The sequence below is a fragment of the Ictalurus punctatus genome, chromosome 9 (assembly GCF_001660625.3).
Source record: "Ictalurus punctatus breed USDA103 chromosome 9, Coco_2.0, whole genome shotgun sequence".
Classification (NCBI taxonomy): domain Eukaryota; kingdom Metazoa; phylum Chordata; class Actinopteri; order Siluriformes; family Ictaluridae; genus Ictalurus; species Ictalurus punctatus.
Genome location: NC_030424.2, coordinates 20,172,271 through 20,189,119, shown reverse-complemented (window position 1 = coordinate 20,189,119; position 16,849 = coordinate 20,172,271). Strand labels below are relative to the sequence as shown.

The 16,849-nt window shown below is 39.2% G+C and overlaps 1 protein-coding gene across 3 annotated transcripts; it reads right to left on the bottom strand.

Annotated features, from left to right (window-relative positions):
• Positions 1-97: 97 nt before the first annotated feature.
• Positions 98-15,112, bottom strand: ptpn21 (protein tyrosine phosphatase non-receptor type 21). Of its 3 annotated transcripts, XM_017475918.3 has the most exons (20): positions 14,917-15,112; positions 13,369-13,667; positions 12,264-12,433; positions 12,001-12,098; positions 10,999-11,066; positions 10,841-10,911; positions 10,279-10,366; positions 9,991-10,079; positions 9,213-9,300; positions 8,850-8,929; positions 8,650-8,757; positions 8,114-8,174; positions 7,857-7,938; positions 6,300-7,759; positions 5,189-5,329; positions 4,651-4,869; positions 4,326-4,454; positions 4,003-4,237; positions 3,535-3,695; positions 98-3,363 (listed from the first exon to the last, which is right to left on the bottom strand). In XM_017475918.3, the coding sequence occupies exons 2-20, from the start codon at positions 13,546-13,548 to the stop codon at positions 3,235-3,237; spliced, it is 3,657 nt and encodes a 1,218-aa protein (XP_017331407.1). In that variant the 5' UTR covers positions 13,549-13,667; positions 14,917-15,112; the 3' UTR covers positions 98-3,234. The 3 variants fall into 3 exon arrangements, with proteins under 3 accessions (XP_017331407.1, XP_017331408.1, XP_053538886.1); XM_017475919.3 differs by lacking the exon at positions 8,650-8,757 and having other exon boundaries at positions 14,917-15,111; XM_053682911.1 differs by lacking the exons at positions 12,264-12,433; positions 13,369-13,667; positions 14,917-15,112 and having other exon boundaries at positions 10,999-11,122.
• Between the last annotated feature and the right edge of the window lie 1,737 nt (positions 15,113-16,849).

The following is a 16,849-nucleotide window of genomic DNA, read 5'->3' as shown; positions in this document are numbered from 1 at the left end:
GCTGGTTAAGTATGAAGTCAGCTAGGGACATTAAAACTGGAATAGGTGTCAGTCAGTTAGTAACTCAGTAAATATGAATGGGAAAACAAAAGGCAAATTTATTTAAAATATTTATTTGCTGAATGAAAGCTTTTTTCTGGACAAGTAATTTACATTGGGGTATCAATTCTGATGATTTATAGTATACATCCTCAACCCATAAGACAAAACAGACAGACACCAGTATTGCTAATGCAAATAAATGGCCATTAATGCTCAATATGACTACAAATTAACAATATAAACAGTATGATATTTCTTTACATATATTAAAAAACAAAACAACACTAACTATAGCTGTCAGTGTTATCTTTTGTTCATAATATTTATTTAATTTCCATAATACTGTATTTATAGTAACATAAGTGGGAGAAGTAGGCACTGTAAATACTAACTCATGAATCCAGCTTGGAAGATTTGACATTTGTAAACAAAGCACAAATTTGTATGCAACCTGCACTTCCATTTAAATTCAAATATTCTTTAATATTTATAGATGTCAGTGAGACAGTCTGGAAAAAAGATGCTGTTGCCCAAGTAGAAATGAACTACAGACAATTATAATAGGATAGTTTTGTAACGGAGTGTTTATCTTAAGAGTCTTGGCAAAACTGGGCATTTTGGGTATCTATGCGCAAATGAGCAAGCCATAAGTAAACGTATGGTATAAATGCTAATGGTGTAGATATGGCATATCTCCCAGTGACTTTGTAAACCTTGATCTATGTTAGGGATGATGCAATCAAACGTGAACTCGATTCATTCTACATCCATGCTTTCATATAAACTCCAAGTTAATTTGAGTCTATATAAAGGGACATAGCCCACCCTTATGCTTAATATACATGCAAAACAAATGGTACAAAAATACAGCATTTTGGGGGATAAAACTGGTTTATGACTTATGAAGGTGAATTTATTTAAAGGAGAAGCTTAGCTCTCTTTGACAATTGAAAAATGATCTGCCCTTTTAGAAACAAAGCACAGTAACTGAGATTCCAAACACATGACACATTCAAAGAGTAGCCTATTTGTATTTGAATACATCTGTTTAATTATTTAAAAAAAAAAAAAAAGCACGCAAACTAGTTCCGTCAGAGTTGCTTGGACATTGTCTGCATTTCACCCTGAAGATTTTGGATCTTAGCACCGTTTCTAGATTTCCAGGAACTCTGAATGCTATTGAATACAACACGCCCTCTTAAAAACAAACAACAAACCATTTGATTGAGGTAATATGTTGAATAGTCAAAAATATCTCTGCAGTGCTGATGAAATAAAATATTTCTATTTGCTTCTACATCAAAATCTTCGAGTAATATTCACAAGATTGCAATCACTGTTAAGTCAACATAAAAAAATTTCTTCCCATTACATTTGATTTCTAAGTAAGAAAAGACTTTTAATGTGTCTAGACCTAATTTGTAGAAAACTACCAATTTCAACAGAAATCGCCTTCACTCTAAAGCTAAGCCTATTCAAAATCCAAGTCTCCCTGTAACTTCATACAGGCTTGACAACAGTAATTTGTGTTATGAAACGTTTCCATTTTGCAATAATTATTTGTACAAAACACTAGAGATACATTGGCACAACTCTGAGTCATGTATTGCCGAAACAAATGTATTCTGCAGCCAATGGACACACTAAAATGTTTTGGACGAATTATTATGATTAACTTACATGCACTGGGGGTGCAAAGACAATCCAGTTCAGTGCGGGAGTGATCAATTCAGTAGCATTCATACTCTAAACAATGCATAAAAACAGCATAAACTTAAAAGGTGATGATATTGAATTGGAGTCTACATAGTGATGTTCTTTACAGTGAAGCGTTGTTAATGCTTGTAATTCCTGATTCTACAGCAGATTCAGGCAGGTCCTTGCCTCAGCTCAATTTGTAGACAATAAAGTTATGATTCGTGTCTGATTTTGTGGTGAAATGTAGGTAAGAGATGAACAGACTGCAATCGCTTGCATCACAGTTGATCTCCAGGTTTGGCAATAACTGAAAAGCTTCTATTATATGTGCAACACATGGATTAAACTAACATGGAACATTACCTCAATTTCATTATACTCTGTCTCTTATTTTGTTCTATCAGAGTTTAGAATGCTTTATGTTATTTAAAAAGTTCGGTAACAATCTCAGCTGGAAAATGCAGCTTCTTTGGTAGATTATCATTTGTCATTTGGCTAAGGAACTAAGCTATAAACAGCAAATAAAAACAAAAGTTTCGCTATTGTTTATAAATCTCCAAAATCATGTCCGACACCTCTTTGGTTGTTAGTATTAGAATCCTGCTAAAATAGTTGTTTCTTGGGTATAATAAATCCTTTCAGACACACATGGGATATAGAACATTATAAATTATTTTATAATACTTGCGTATGAGATTATATACACATACATACACACGCGCGCACACACACATATATATATATACATACATATAAACATCTCAACTTCTTTTTGGTTGTAACCTTACCCATGATGCACAAAACTGCTGTGCAGTGTGTGTAATTTTTAAGCATAACACATTACTTCATTACTTGTTATGGACTGCATACATAATTGCAAACCTCAAGAGAGTGCAGAGCCATATAGCTTTAGTTATCCTTCATTTTGAGCACATAACATTTTAAGATGACAAACGTAGTCATCATAAAATACACAAAAGATCCTTCATTTTCAACCTTACACTTGCACACCTTAAACACTGGGACCAAAATTTTCATTTCAACTCAGTAAACCTTCAACTATCAACCATGATATGCTTAAGAAAGAAAAAAACATTTAAAAAAAAAAAGCAATCAATATTGTTATACATTTAACAATAAAGATGCAGCATTAGTGTCATTTGCTCAATATAGTAAAATAAAAGTGCTGAGATTCATTAGTAGCAATCGTATAGTGTAAAACTCCACAGTGAAATAACTGAATAATACTGATTGATGATAATGTATATGCTGGTTTGCAGCATCCTTCATACCTGCCCTAGCTTCTTCTGATCCTTCACTAATACTCAGAGAAAGTGCTCATGAAGTGGAAGTAAGGCGATTGCAGTCCATCTCAGTCTCCCTTCAGCACACTGCCCTTTCACACTCTGCAAAATCCTGTGAGGCCTAATGATCTTTTCCAGTTATGACAACAACATTGTGCAGGCGTGTGGCAGCATAGCCAACAATGTGAGCTTATATAAGTCTGGAGTTTTTAAGAAACTGTATTAGAACTTTGTAAATGAAGGTGTATTGGGAAACAGTGTGCACCATCATCATGCGTTGCTGTCGCAGCAGGCCAAGAACAGTAGGGACGTCCAGCATCTACAATAACAGAGGTTAACAGGTTAAATCTCTAGCTCCATCTTCCTTCACATCACCATCACCTTCCTTTAAAGGCAACAGTAAGCATCAGAAGTCAACTACAGGTTAACCTTAACTAGACATAATGGCCTTTCCTGCACTCCTGCCAGAATAAGCAATGTGTGCATATACCTCATTATGTTCCAGACAGGCGACCATGATCTCACTGAGAATGACCACGCCACTGCGCCCCACCCCTGCACTGCAGTGAACAAGCACGGGCGGGTTTGTGTTCTTTGGATCGCTGGTGCTGTTGGTGTGCCGCCTCACAGACTGAATCTCCTCCAAATATGCTATGACAGAGTTTTAGAGCAGTTTACTGCGCCAGTTACACCCCAGTCAAATTTCATTAATGTCAGAAACTAATCCTGTTCTCTACCTACCCTTAAAAAAAGTATACTGTTAAATCATTCACTCAGAACATCAATGCACCTAGCTCTATGAAAGTATCTTTTTCCTAGTATGTTGATACTATAAATTAACGCACATGCAGAATATTTTACAAAAAAAAAAAGTTTCAGTTACATATTATGTTTTATTAACCTAGTATCACTGTGTGACACATTTGTGGCTAAGCCATGTAAGACTTGTTTGACATACCCAGAAAACCTTTAAAATCTTCAGGACAGCTGTGGTCAGGCCAATCTGTGTATTGCAGGTGCCAGACAGTTCGCTCCTGGCCTGTCAGTAGGTGTTTAATCTTCAGGCCGGTGGTAGCATAGCAACCTGAATCTGTGCGAAAACGTGTGGTGATCTTAAAGCGTCCGTATGTAACTGTGTTGTGGCGGGAGCCTAGACGGGGCCAGTAACGGAAGCTCTTTTCTCGTCCTGCCTCCTACAAAGTGAAAATATGGAATCAGAAGAACCTGTTCAATAAAAATGTGTATTTAACTTGACTATGCATACATGTCAAAAATACACACCTCTTCAGCAGTAACCATTGCAATAATTGCAACCCCTTGTTCCCAAACCATCTGCCAGAAGTCTTGACATGTGTTAGGGAGGGGACCCTGAGCTGCAATATAATTCCACTCCTCTCCTCCTATTGTAAGCTGGAAAAGTCATGAAGATAACACACTATGAATACATAGTACCAATTAAGAGCACCTGAGGGCTGCCACACTTTAATGAAGCAGGTGACATAAACTAAAACCAAAAGCTCAATTATAGGAATCTATGGTAGCATAGGGCAGCTCGTAACATTCTACCCTAAGATTACAACTCACTGTATAGGTGTAAAGCACCTACTTTGATATGCGAGGCGTTGATATATCCTGTGTTGTTCTCTTTAGTGGGCACAAGCTCTACCCGTGTGTCATCGTAAGGTAGCACATCCTGAAAGCGGTTTCGCTCTGCATTCTCAGGCAGCTGAGCGATGCTGCACTCACTGCTGGGCCATTTCTTTGGCATTTGCTCATATTCTGTAAACACCAGGCCCTGCTCCATGTGTTGCTCCAGTAGCTTACACTGTGTGTGTATATATATATATATATATATATATATATATATATATATATATATATATATATATATTAAATAAACAAAATTAAATTAAACCCGAAACACACACATTCATATATAACTTTGAACTCATGGCTGTGCTAACAGGTAGAATATTTTTCACAAAAGGAAAGTAAACCTCATTATTTACTTGTTTTACAGTGTCAAAAATCTAAATTGTATACAGAAACAATTAATACCAGCTACTATTACAGACCATGTAATATACTCCTTTTACAGACAAACACAGATGTGGCTTCAATTTAATACTGATCTGCATTCCTACCCTGTCGTCATTAGAAGCTTTCCCGTGCTCGTCTTTGCCCTCATCAGGTATGGGCATTCGGGCGAGTGTCAAGCCATTGAGTGTCGCCAGCTTCAGCGGACTCGTCTTCTTCATCTCTGAACGAATGCCCTTCTTCATGCCCTGTTGTGATGGTGGTGGTAGAAAGAGTGAGATTCAAAGAGCCTACCAGTGAGGTACTACCGCGTACAGACTCTCAGGAGTCTGAGGAATGCAGTCAGTCGTGCTTGCTAACCTGCTGCACTACATTCTTCACAGGTGAGGAATTTACCAACCATCCCCTCCTATAGCCAGAAATATCCTGATATTCTCCATTCAAACAAATTAAAATTGCATGTGATATTTCACTTAAAAAGAGAACTGGGTGTGTTTTATTCGTGGCCTGACAAAATCATCACTTTCTATAGGTTAGTATAAAAATGACACTTAAAACAAGAAACATTTTGTATTTCATAAGACAGAAATCACTTCATTATGTTTACATGTTATCATCTAAGAACATAACTACAATAGCAGGTTACATGTATAGACGGTGAAGTTAGTGATAATGATAAGAAAGAAGCTTTTAAGTCCTGTCAAAGTGTGAAGTATTTAATTGCCTCCTATGTGTTTTAAATTACACGTTTTAGGAATACATACCAGAAATGTACTTAAGTTTCAACTGAAAAGTGTACTACAACATTCTGCTGTGAAATATTACTTGGATGCCTATATTAAAATCTTTTACATTGTGTAACAAATTTTGCTTCTGCACAAGACACCCCCCCCGCCAAATGATTAATTTGTGATGCAAATGCACATGTATAGAAAGTATTCTGATGGTAAAGTATTAAACCTGTGCGTGTTATGTTCAGTGTGAATTCTAGGAAACTGATTACACGCCATGGTTGAGTTCAAATTTCATTCGGGCTGGCCTCAGTCAATTTACTATACTTATTCTGTTGTTCTATTATGGTCTATTATCAGATTACGGTGCATTTCAAATGTAGCTAGTGTGATATGACTTACAGGACTTTGATTCTTCTACAAAACTTTAAGCTGTCCAGTATAGAACATGTTCTTTGGAATACAAGTTAACTAGAGAAGAACTTACAGGTGGTGGAAGGCCATCAATGTTTCTTCGTGTAGAAGGCACATCTGAGACAGGTCTTTTTTTTAACAGCTCTCTTTTAGGCTTCCATCGACTTTGGTTGCTCAGATCTCCTTCGGAAACTGAAGGCGTGATGGCATCTGTCTCACTAAATGGGTACAGAGATCCTGTCTCATCCTGCTCGCGAATACGAGGCTGGGGTTGAAAACCCAGCGGGTTGGGGATGACCTGATCCAAACTGGGGCTGAAAGGATAGGCAGGCAGAGGTGTCTCCACTAGAGGGATTTCCAGAACATTGCTGTGTTCCTTCGGAGCTGCTACTGCATCCTGAGACTGGGGGGTGTGTCGGCCGCCTTCATCCTCAAATTCCTCTTCCTCTCCACTACTGTGGACCAGCATGGTCGCATCAGATAAGGATTTTTTGTGCCCGTAGTGCACATCCTCTTTCAGAACAATGTCCTCAGCCTCACTTTGCTCCTGGAAGACGTCTACCTCAGAGGTAGAGGCAGAGACAGGGAGAGCACCAGGTGGCGCGAGCTTGGATGGAGTCTCAGAGGCAGAAATGGAAACAGTCCTCTCCTTCAGTCGCATGGTTTCCAGACCATACGTCAGGCCAGCAAGCTCAATAGAGTTACGCTTGTGTGTGTAAGGGCGTCGTGTGGTGGCGGGGATGAGCGGCTCGCTCATTTCTTGTAGTGAGTGTGCCACTGGCAGGCTATCTTCCTGAAAAGTCTGCACTGAGTGGTGTACACGGCGTGTGATCAGGTCAGGGCTGCTGCTACTTGCATGAAGGTGACGTGACAGGTCAGGTGTGCTGTTGGCTGGCCTTGGGCGGGTGTAGGGGTAAGGTGGAGGTGGTCGGTACACCTGAGTTCCCATGATGTTGGGCACAGGGTAAGCATGGGCCTGCGCCAGCTGCACATCAGTGAGTTCAGGCACGCTGACTGCGCCCACCACTGGCCTCCTCTCGCCTGGGTATGGGTATGGCGATGGGCTGTGAAAGCTGTAGTGGAGGTGATACTGAGCTGCTGTTCCTCTGTGCTCACGGATCTCAGGCTGGCTGTACACAAGCGGATCAGGTCGGCTGTAGGCATACGAGTTACCAATGTTGAGGTTCCTCATAGAGTGGCTGTGACGCTCAGACATGGCTGCCATGGCACTGTGGTTTTTCTGGCGCATGACGCTCTCGTAGTCAGGTGTGGCACGGTACGAGGGTGGTATCAGGACACTGTGGCGTTGAGAAGGCACATAGTCAGGCCGTGCGATGTCACTGCCTGTGATGCTTGGATTTGAGGACATTGGTGATGGCTGCATGTAGTGTTGTGGGTTGGTGAGGGAACTGGTGCTGTGGGCGCTGTACACACTGCCATTCCGGATTCTTCCATTGTACTCATGTGGTGAGTGGTCTAGGCTGCTCTGAGAGTGGTAGTAGTAACCGTTGTGATTGTTCATGTAAAGATTGTCTGCAAGAGAGAGACAGTGGCCGTCAGGTGCACAGGCATAAAATACTTATCATATACAGAAGGATGATAACAGACAAATGGAAAGGTTTTGTTTTACCTTGAGAGGATTTGTACGGCTCCCGGTAATGGCTATTGTAGTGCAACTGAGGTGGAGGCATCATGTATGTCTGAGGCTTGGGCTTCAGCAAGAAAAAAAGGCACCACTGTTCAGATTATGAGCTCACCATATGTTCCAAGAGAAATCACGTGGATATAACTCAGCCATTCTATTTCCATAGAAAGATCCAGAAAGGCAAATGACATGGCAACCATCAAAAAGCTGGGCAAATAGAAAATTACTTAAGTTATGCCTACCATTGAAATTCTTGTGGAGGAGCGCCGTCTTACTGGGTTCACTGGTGCTGGTTCGGGTTGGCTGTCAAAACACATGAAACAGAGTGAAACAAACCTGCAGGCCATCAGCTCTAATGCTCTCTGGCATTTCAGGGAATGGCAGCATATTCCAGGATCATCTTCGGGGTACAGTGTATATTGTGTAACATGAAACCCTGGCACAGACTAAAGTTATATCAAAAGAACTTCCTTTCAAAGCATGAAAGGGAAAGGGAAAATGGGTCTCATCCTAGAAATGCAATTGCACACAATCATACACTCCGTAATGCAATAGCCATCAGGCAAAAAATGTCCAGATTTTCTTGTTAGCAATTGGAAAAATACTTCACTCCTCAAACAGCTGATACTGGAACAGTTTGTCTGTATTAAAACATGCAGCAGGGATTTCCAGAATCATACATGACAAACACTGGGAATGCAATATCTACATTTTTGGGGAAAGGGGGAGGTGTCTTTGAGCAGAAAGAGTAGGTGACAGCTGAAACAGTCTTGCTCACCCCTTGTTAGAAGGCAGAGAGGGACGAGAGAGCATTGGAAAGCGTGGAAATGATAGAGTGAGAATGGACTTCTGGGAGCTTTCAGAAGGTGGAACATCAGATTCCTCTCTGGAGACAGGAAAGTGATAAGGATGAAGCAAGAAGGAGCAAGACACATACACACCATCTGGCTAAAGGAATAGCTTGGAATACACACTTACAGAGTACTTTTGTTGATCTTATAGAATCTGTGCCGTGCCAGGCACATTCTGCACACATATTTGGAAGTCTCCATGTCCTCCTGAAAGAGACACAACATTCACAAAAACAGCTAAGAATCACAAGTATCTATGACTATGACCTATTTTACTCAGATGAAAACAATGGCCTCTGTGTTTTAGTTACACCTAGCATTTAATGTGCATGCAAGGATTTTATATGCTTGTAGGCACACCCATCTATTAATATACATAGGCATGGGCACATAGCTCCAACCACATAACTGTTGGCTATTCTGAGTAAAGAAAAGCATCTGTAATGCCTGGGATAATGACTAGAAGCACCATTGGCTTTACAGAACTTACAGTCTGAAACTGAATGGTGTCTTCTTTGTTGGCCAGCTCCAGGGCAAAAAAAGACTTGTTATGAGTCATGTTGTTAATGTCATTCCATCTAAATGGGGAAAAGAAAGAAAGAAAAAACAACAAAAACAGCAATACACTTTAAATAAATGCAACATAATCCAGCCATAGAAACATACACAAACACTATTTGGTTAAAAGTATGTAGCCACCCAACCATCACACCCATAAGTGGGCCTTCCTCAATCTGCTACCACAAAATGTGGAAGCACACCATTGTCTACATTGTCTTTGCAAGCTGTAGTATTAAGATTTCCCTGCACTGGAACTAACAGGCTCTTAACCTGTTCCAGCATGATAATGCCCCTGTGCACTAAGCGAGGTCTATAAAGTCATGGTTTACCAGTGGTTGTGTGGAAGAACTCGAGTGGCCTGTATGAAGCCCTGATCTCAACCCCAATAAACACCTTTGGGATGAATTGGAATGCTGACTGCAAGCCATTCCTTCATGTCTGACATCAGTACCTAACCTCACTAATGCTTTTGTGGCTGAATGGGCACAAATGCCCACAGGAAAGCATTCCCTGAATAGTGGAGGCTGTTTAAGCAGCAAATTGGGACTAAATCTATTATGGGATGTTCAGCACGGTCAAGTGTCCACATACTTTAGACAATATAGTGTATATGCACATATGTATGGAGTATGTCCATGGAGCATGGACTCCTTTCCATTTTACAATATAAATAATATTCAGTTGGAATCCACCTCACAAATACACACCGGAACAAAAGAGGTGCTCGGCCATTTTTGTGCTTAACAAAAATCCCTTCCAGACAGGATCCAATGAGTATGTCTGCACCCTGGCTGTCCTGTGTGGTAGTAAATGCAAAAATGTTAGAAAATAGCTCTGAGTAAGTGAAGTAATGAGGCACTAAATATGTATACTGGTGTCAGAACATTATGACATTTAAGCACCCGCACGAGCCACATATATGAAATTATTTTCCACAATTTTCACAGTAAATGAAACATTAGGCTTTCTTAGCAATTTGCTCAGCAAATGTTTACCTTTGCTTGAAAACTTTCTTGACCATAGCCCTCCATCCTCTCCACTTCTTGCATGTACAACAATTCTGCTTCTGGTACTGGCATACCTCTATCGGTGCAGTTGCAGTAGGAATGGGAAAAAACATACAGACACACACTACAATCAACAAACTGCTGCTTACAAAACCACATTATATTTAAAATCAACCCATTCTCACATATGCATAATGAAAGGAAGCCATTAAAAAAAACATTAAAATTTTACAGATTATCTGCTACACAACAGGATAATATTGAATTTTTGAAACATCCAAACACAGTTTTTTACTAAAGTCCTTGACAAATATCAGTGGGTTCACAATTCAGCAGCTTGTCTATAAATCTTACAAGTTTTAAAATGCAGCAGATGTTTCTGTGCAGTCATTCACCAAAGATAGAGAAAGGCACCATAAAGCTGCTTTACAGATGCTTTCAGGAATGTTCAATGTCCAGTGTCTGTTCTGTACTTTTTTTAAACAAACGTGGGGAAAAAAAAAGAAAAACAAACCAGAAACATTTATGACTGTTATGAGGATGCTCTTACCGGTAGCTTTGATAAAGCAGGGCAACTTTTTGAGTGGCTTCTTCAACAACCCTCTCATCTTGAATCCATTCCTATAGAAAAAGAGAAGCAAGAGAGATTCAGTGTATATCTGACCACTAGATAACACCAACATGCAAAGTAAAATAAAACAAACTCACCATGGGAAAAAGAACAAATTTTTGAAGAAATTCCTGCGAATCATAGCGGTTGAAGTCTCCAAAGTCGGCTAGAACCAGAAATAATACCAGCCTTTTCATTTGAACTCAGTTTAACATTCAGCTTCTATTTAAAAGAGGTAAGCCAAAATTACACTGATTTATTACACAAACTACATATACCCACGGTCTCATACGTGGTGCAGATACATAACCTCAAGCACTCAAAGTTTTGTAGCAAAGCCTTCTTAGTGAACATTTCTTAATCATGTCCAGCAACCCTGGTAATTATTATTATAAATGTTTTTTATTTTTACATATTAAATACAACTAGCTCTGCTGCAGACCTTCTGTAGTTCTTTGGGCATCTTTTAGAAAAAAAAGCCATTTGACATGCAGGGAAACTATTTTAGCCTTTGTAACCGTAGTAGTCAGTCATTAACAGCAAGTCCAGTCATCCTGTTAGAAATGTACACAAGCTATGCTGACAAGCCAAAGTATTAGCATTGGTACAAGGTTCCACGCACTGTATTGCTCATACACAGAAATAGCCAGTGTTAAACATTTGATACAACTAAACACAAATCAAACTAAAGACTACGACTGCGCAATTATTAGCTAGTGTGTGGGAGCGTAAGAGCGTCGTTCTTTCTCTGCATGATATGCACACGGGGAAGCAGTTTAGATCTGGCTGCAACTATTAGTGATGTCAGTTCCACTGCTATGTGAACTCCAAGCGAGTAACTTGTGCTGCCAGATATATCTTTGCCAGAAGAGTTTTAGATTCTTCCCCTTGGCAAAAACTGAGGCCAGAAATCTTAAGCCTACAAGCTCAGTTAGCTTAGTTCGGTATTGTAGTTTGAGTAATTTAATTACAAGTCCCCAAACAGAAAAGGGCAAAGTTAACATACAGTTTTTGAAATGGAATAACTAAGGTATGGAATTCGAATTAAATCTAATCGTCCATGAGAAAGCATAATCCTGAAAAACATACAGTTAGGATACCTTGTACAGCCAAGCCAGCTAACCGGATGGCTTGTTCAATTGAGCAAGGAACCCTGCCCTCCAGAACATCTTTCTTCAGCTGGAGGTAATACTGGTATCTGTTGAAGATCATTTGAACATTGTAACAAATAATATCATTAAAGAAGTTATCTAAGTCTTGTTTCTCCCCCGACCACTTTATTTCAACAGCCCTAATGATGAACTATGACAGTTTTGACAACATGTCTAACATAAAATCAATACAGATCAAGCAATTTAGTCACCTGGTTATCTCTTGCTGTAGCTGGGAAACTGTCGGCACATAGAATATGACTCCAAAGTAAACAGTGGGTTCCTGTCCATACTTGTCAAGCTGTTTCTTCAGAGGCTTTTCTAAATCAATCCATCGCTGCTGGTTTTGTTTGTTAAAGTACCAGAGACTGAAATACATTATCTGTAGAATGAACAGAATGTCAGTGAACTGTACAGGTTAAAAAAGCATACTGCTTTTTCTTTTTTTGAAAAGACAGGGCAAAGAAAAAAACTGAAAACTAAGACCAACTTCCACACAGCCACCCTTTAGTTACATCTCTCAGTGGTTAAGATGTTGGAATACTGATCGGAAGGTCATGAGTTCAAATCCCAGCACTGCCAAGCTGCCACCGCAGGGCCCTTGAGCAAGGCCCTTAACCCTCAAATGCAAATGTATGAATAGGAGAAATGCAAGTTGCTCTGGATAAGGGCGTCTGCCAAATGCCGTAAAATGTACAGAATGTCTCTACATGGTCACTGAAGAATCCCAGCCATGACTATGTGATTGCCATTATGTTTAGCTACAGATTCTGACATCCTTTGCTCAAACAAACCTAGCTGCTTTCTCAAGTACACTCTGCAGTTTAGTGTTTATCAGAAGTGACATTTCAAGGCAACTACATGCATGAAGTTCAAAAACACAAACTTTGCACGTGGGTGTATTTTGGTCAAACAAAATATCCATCCCTGTTTAATTTGACCAAGAGACTCACTGGTGTAATACACAGGGAATGACAACTGAACAGTCTTAGAAGAACTTAGACATTTATTAGGTGCAAATTCACAGAACTAAGGAAAATACCTTAAGTTTCAGTCTTTAACACTGACATATTGAAGCCTTTACGTTACATCAACTAAATACCATCTACATATAAAGTGCGTTGGAGGAAAAGCAATAATTTCAAAAGAAATAACCAGGAGTGCTTAGACTATATTATGAAGGTAGAGGAGGCAGTAGTGTGGGCAGACAATAATGGACAAATGCATTTCATTACTGATTGTGCTTTAGGTTAAAAACAAACAAAAACAAACAAACAAAAACAACAGAATCTTATATCAGCTTAAAACAATACAAACCTCTCGCAACTCGAGTCTCTGAGCAACTGCTTCCAAACATTCCTGGCCTGTGCTCTCCACAGAAAGTGTAAACTCCACAAATTCGCCATTAAGCAGCTGTATGCGTGTGACCAGACAACTCTTGCTGGAGACAGTATATCTTCGTGTTCTCTTAAGTTTTAATCCAAATGGTAAGGGCATGTTTCACCAGTAACGTAGACCTTTCAGAGGCCAGAATAATTTCCACAGCTTCACTTTAAAATTAAGCCATGAGTAAACAAGAAAAAGTGTCTGGCTCCAGAAGGCAGTTACATGGATCCCTGGGAAGTGGAATAAGACGACAACAGATTAATAATCATTCTTATAATGCGAGGAATCAGAGATAAATATCCATTACTTGTCATTAACACCCATGGGATATAGATGACTCCCAACCCATTTCAGCTCGATTTTTACTATGCAGTTATTTCACCTTTGTGCAAACAGCATACACAATACTAAAACTGTTTCAATGTGCTACTGATGAGAGATGGCAGCAAATTACTGAAATGACATGACAATCACAACCATATTTTATTTATTCAAACGTGTTTTACGATTCTAACCATACTAAAAAACCTTACCATTACAGAAAGGACTACTCAAGAAAGCATTGATTTTAGAATTCACTGTTATCGAGAAATATACCATCAAGAAAGGAAAAAACAATTAAAAAGCAAGAATGAGTGAACTCTTACCTATTAAAGCATCAGATAGGAAAAGGAAAAGAGAGGGATCTAGATTTAATCTAAAATCTTGATTTTAAATAGTAGCACCTGTTCAATCTTAACAACAACAACAATCCATGTTGAAGAACAGTGTTAGTAGCTCCAAGTCTGGTGTGCTGCAGTGATTTATTTATTTTTATGATGCGACAACAGCTCGGGCCCTACAAAAATAACACTGAAATCTAGACGAAACCCGAAACACAATACAATCATACCTGTGTGTGGTGTGGTCGTTTACGTGTTAACCACATTAGACATCTAGAAACAACACCAGGGACTGGCCGAGAGCGTGTGATAAAGAATGAGGTATGAGATATGATGAATGAGGTACTTTATCTAAAACGGCTGCCTCCCAAATATCAAACAGATCAACAGTAAAATACCTGACGAACCCTAACACACATACTCGACGGTCAGCTCGTAGAATACTTAGCGACATAGTATTTTTCCCCAACAAAATAAACCCGAGTACATTTATCAACAGGTTGTTGTCTAAAGCTGGCAGCATGGCTGCAGTGTACAGAGCAGCGCAGAAACAATTCCCGACTAAACAAACTCGGGAAGTGAAGTCACCGACTGCTGTTAGCTAATTATCGCTAACAACAGTCTGCGATAATAAATGTGCGGAAACTAAAAAGTAACGCATTTAAAAAACAAAAACAACAACTTGGATACAGGGTTAACTTCGGTCCAAGCTCATTTCGAGCTAGCATAGCATAACGGCTGGTTAATTAAAGTAACACTACTGCGTGTTTGTGTTAAAGTTAGCTAACACTTGCTAGTAAGTAGCTCCGTTACTTACCTTGAGAATAACCTGCCTCTGAGGACCATTTAATTTACGAGTCGTTTCTGTAGATGGCGCAAGCTTGGCATTAAAACTTGCAAACTGAGTACATTTTTCCTGAAGTTTGTGGTGAATCACGCACATTAAACTCATGGGTCACACTGGAAGCTGCTCCCATGCTTCACTTCCGGTTGACACTGACTGACACACACACACACACACACACACACACACACACACACACACACACACAATCCATGTACCCATCCGCGGGACTATTTTCACTAGTTTCAAGATGACATTTCAGCCATAACTTGCTTTAACCCATAACTAACGTACACGTGTATTACTCACATGCATGTACACATTAATATAAAAGCTGGACATTACACAACTTAATGGCAGACGACCATAAAAGGGGAAAACACAGCGCTATGATACACACAGGAATGAGGTGTGTTACAGCAGACAGCTGGAAAGCCCTGCTGTGGAATGTGAGGAATGAGGCAGCTGCCTCCCACTTAGCGCTGTATCTAAACCGGTTACATTAATGCACAGATAAACAACATGTAAAATGTGTTTACACCTTGTTTATTATCCTCTTCGCGTGAGATCCAGCAACATTATGGACACGTCTTCACTTTGTATCTTGTGTTGATGCTCTGAAGTCAATATACTTCTGACGAGTCTGCAATATCAGCTGTTTTATGGTGTGTAAGCTTATCTAGAGTGACATTTTTTGAAATTAAATGAAACGTATCAACGAGGTTGGAGAAGCAGGTGTGAGTTTGAAGGCGTTTGTTTTGGATCTGAGCCTGTCTCAGTGAACTTGGGCAGGGGCTCAAATGAAGAAAAAAAAAGGGCTAATTTATATCACTAAAGAGCTAATTTTTCTACTTTACTAACTTTAATTTAACTACATATTCTTATCAATCTGGTAGACATTATAAACAGACTGTGTGTGGTCACAATAATGAATATGAGAATGACAAAGAATCTTTCAAAGAAAATGTAAACATTATGAAATAAATGTGACTTACCGTAAAAGTCAGTAAAACTATTAATTTCATAATTAAACTGACATTTGGCAGCAGCTCTGATTTCCATAAAATTGCAGCACTGCTTGCAGAACTGGCTTTTTCCTCTCAAAGCTTGTCATTTTTGCCTTCAAAATTTCATTTTTAAAAAGACAAAAGTGAGATTTTAATGATCTTATATCACATTTGTTTCATATCACTTAGGCTACAGGACTAAATTGACCATATTAGTTAACAAGAGGGAAGTTACTATGTGTATATAGTATAACACACACACACACACACACACACACACACACACACACACACTATATATATATATATATATATATATATATATAGCGATCTTGAAAAGTGGGTTCATTATTATTCTGTGCTTCGACTCTGCAGCTCATGCTGAATAGAGTAGACTTTTTCCAGTTTATAGCATGCATTGAATGTTCAGCTGAACTAAATAGTTTTTATTTATATAAAAAAAGAAAAATGGCAGTGGGGGTGGTGCTGTGGGGGGCATGGGTGATCGCTGTGTAGCCGAACAGAACACCTGTAACACCGACTATTAGTACTTGTAAACATATGTCTTTTTTGCAACTATCTTTGTAACTATCTGTCTCATATTAGCTCACCTTTTATCACCTCTCTCAATAAGGAAGCTGCCCCTTTCGCTGCCTCCTTCAGTTTTTCTTAAATTTTCTGCCGTCTCTGTCTGTTTGGCATCGTGACTTTACTAACTATAACATACATATAATATAGCAAGGTTACTTGCATGTCTGGAAAGTTAACTATCTTGAGTAGCTAGTAGTAGCTGGTAAGTAGCTTACCAACACATTCCCTCTCAATCAATTTGAAAACTACCAGCGATAAGCATATAAAATGCTGCTAATATTATGAAAAGGTTAGCAGAAGAGCTAGTG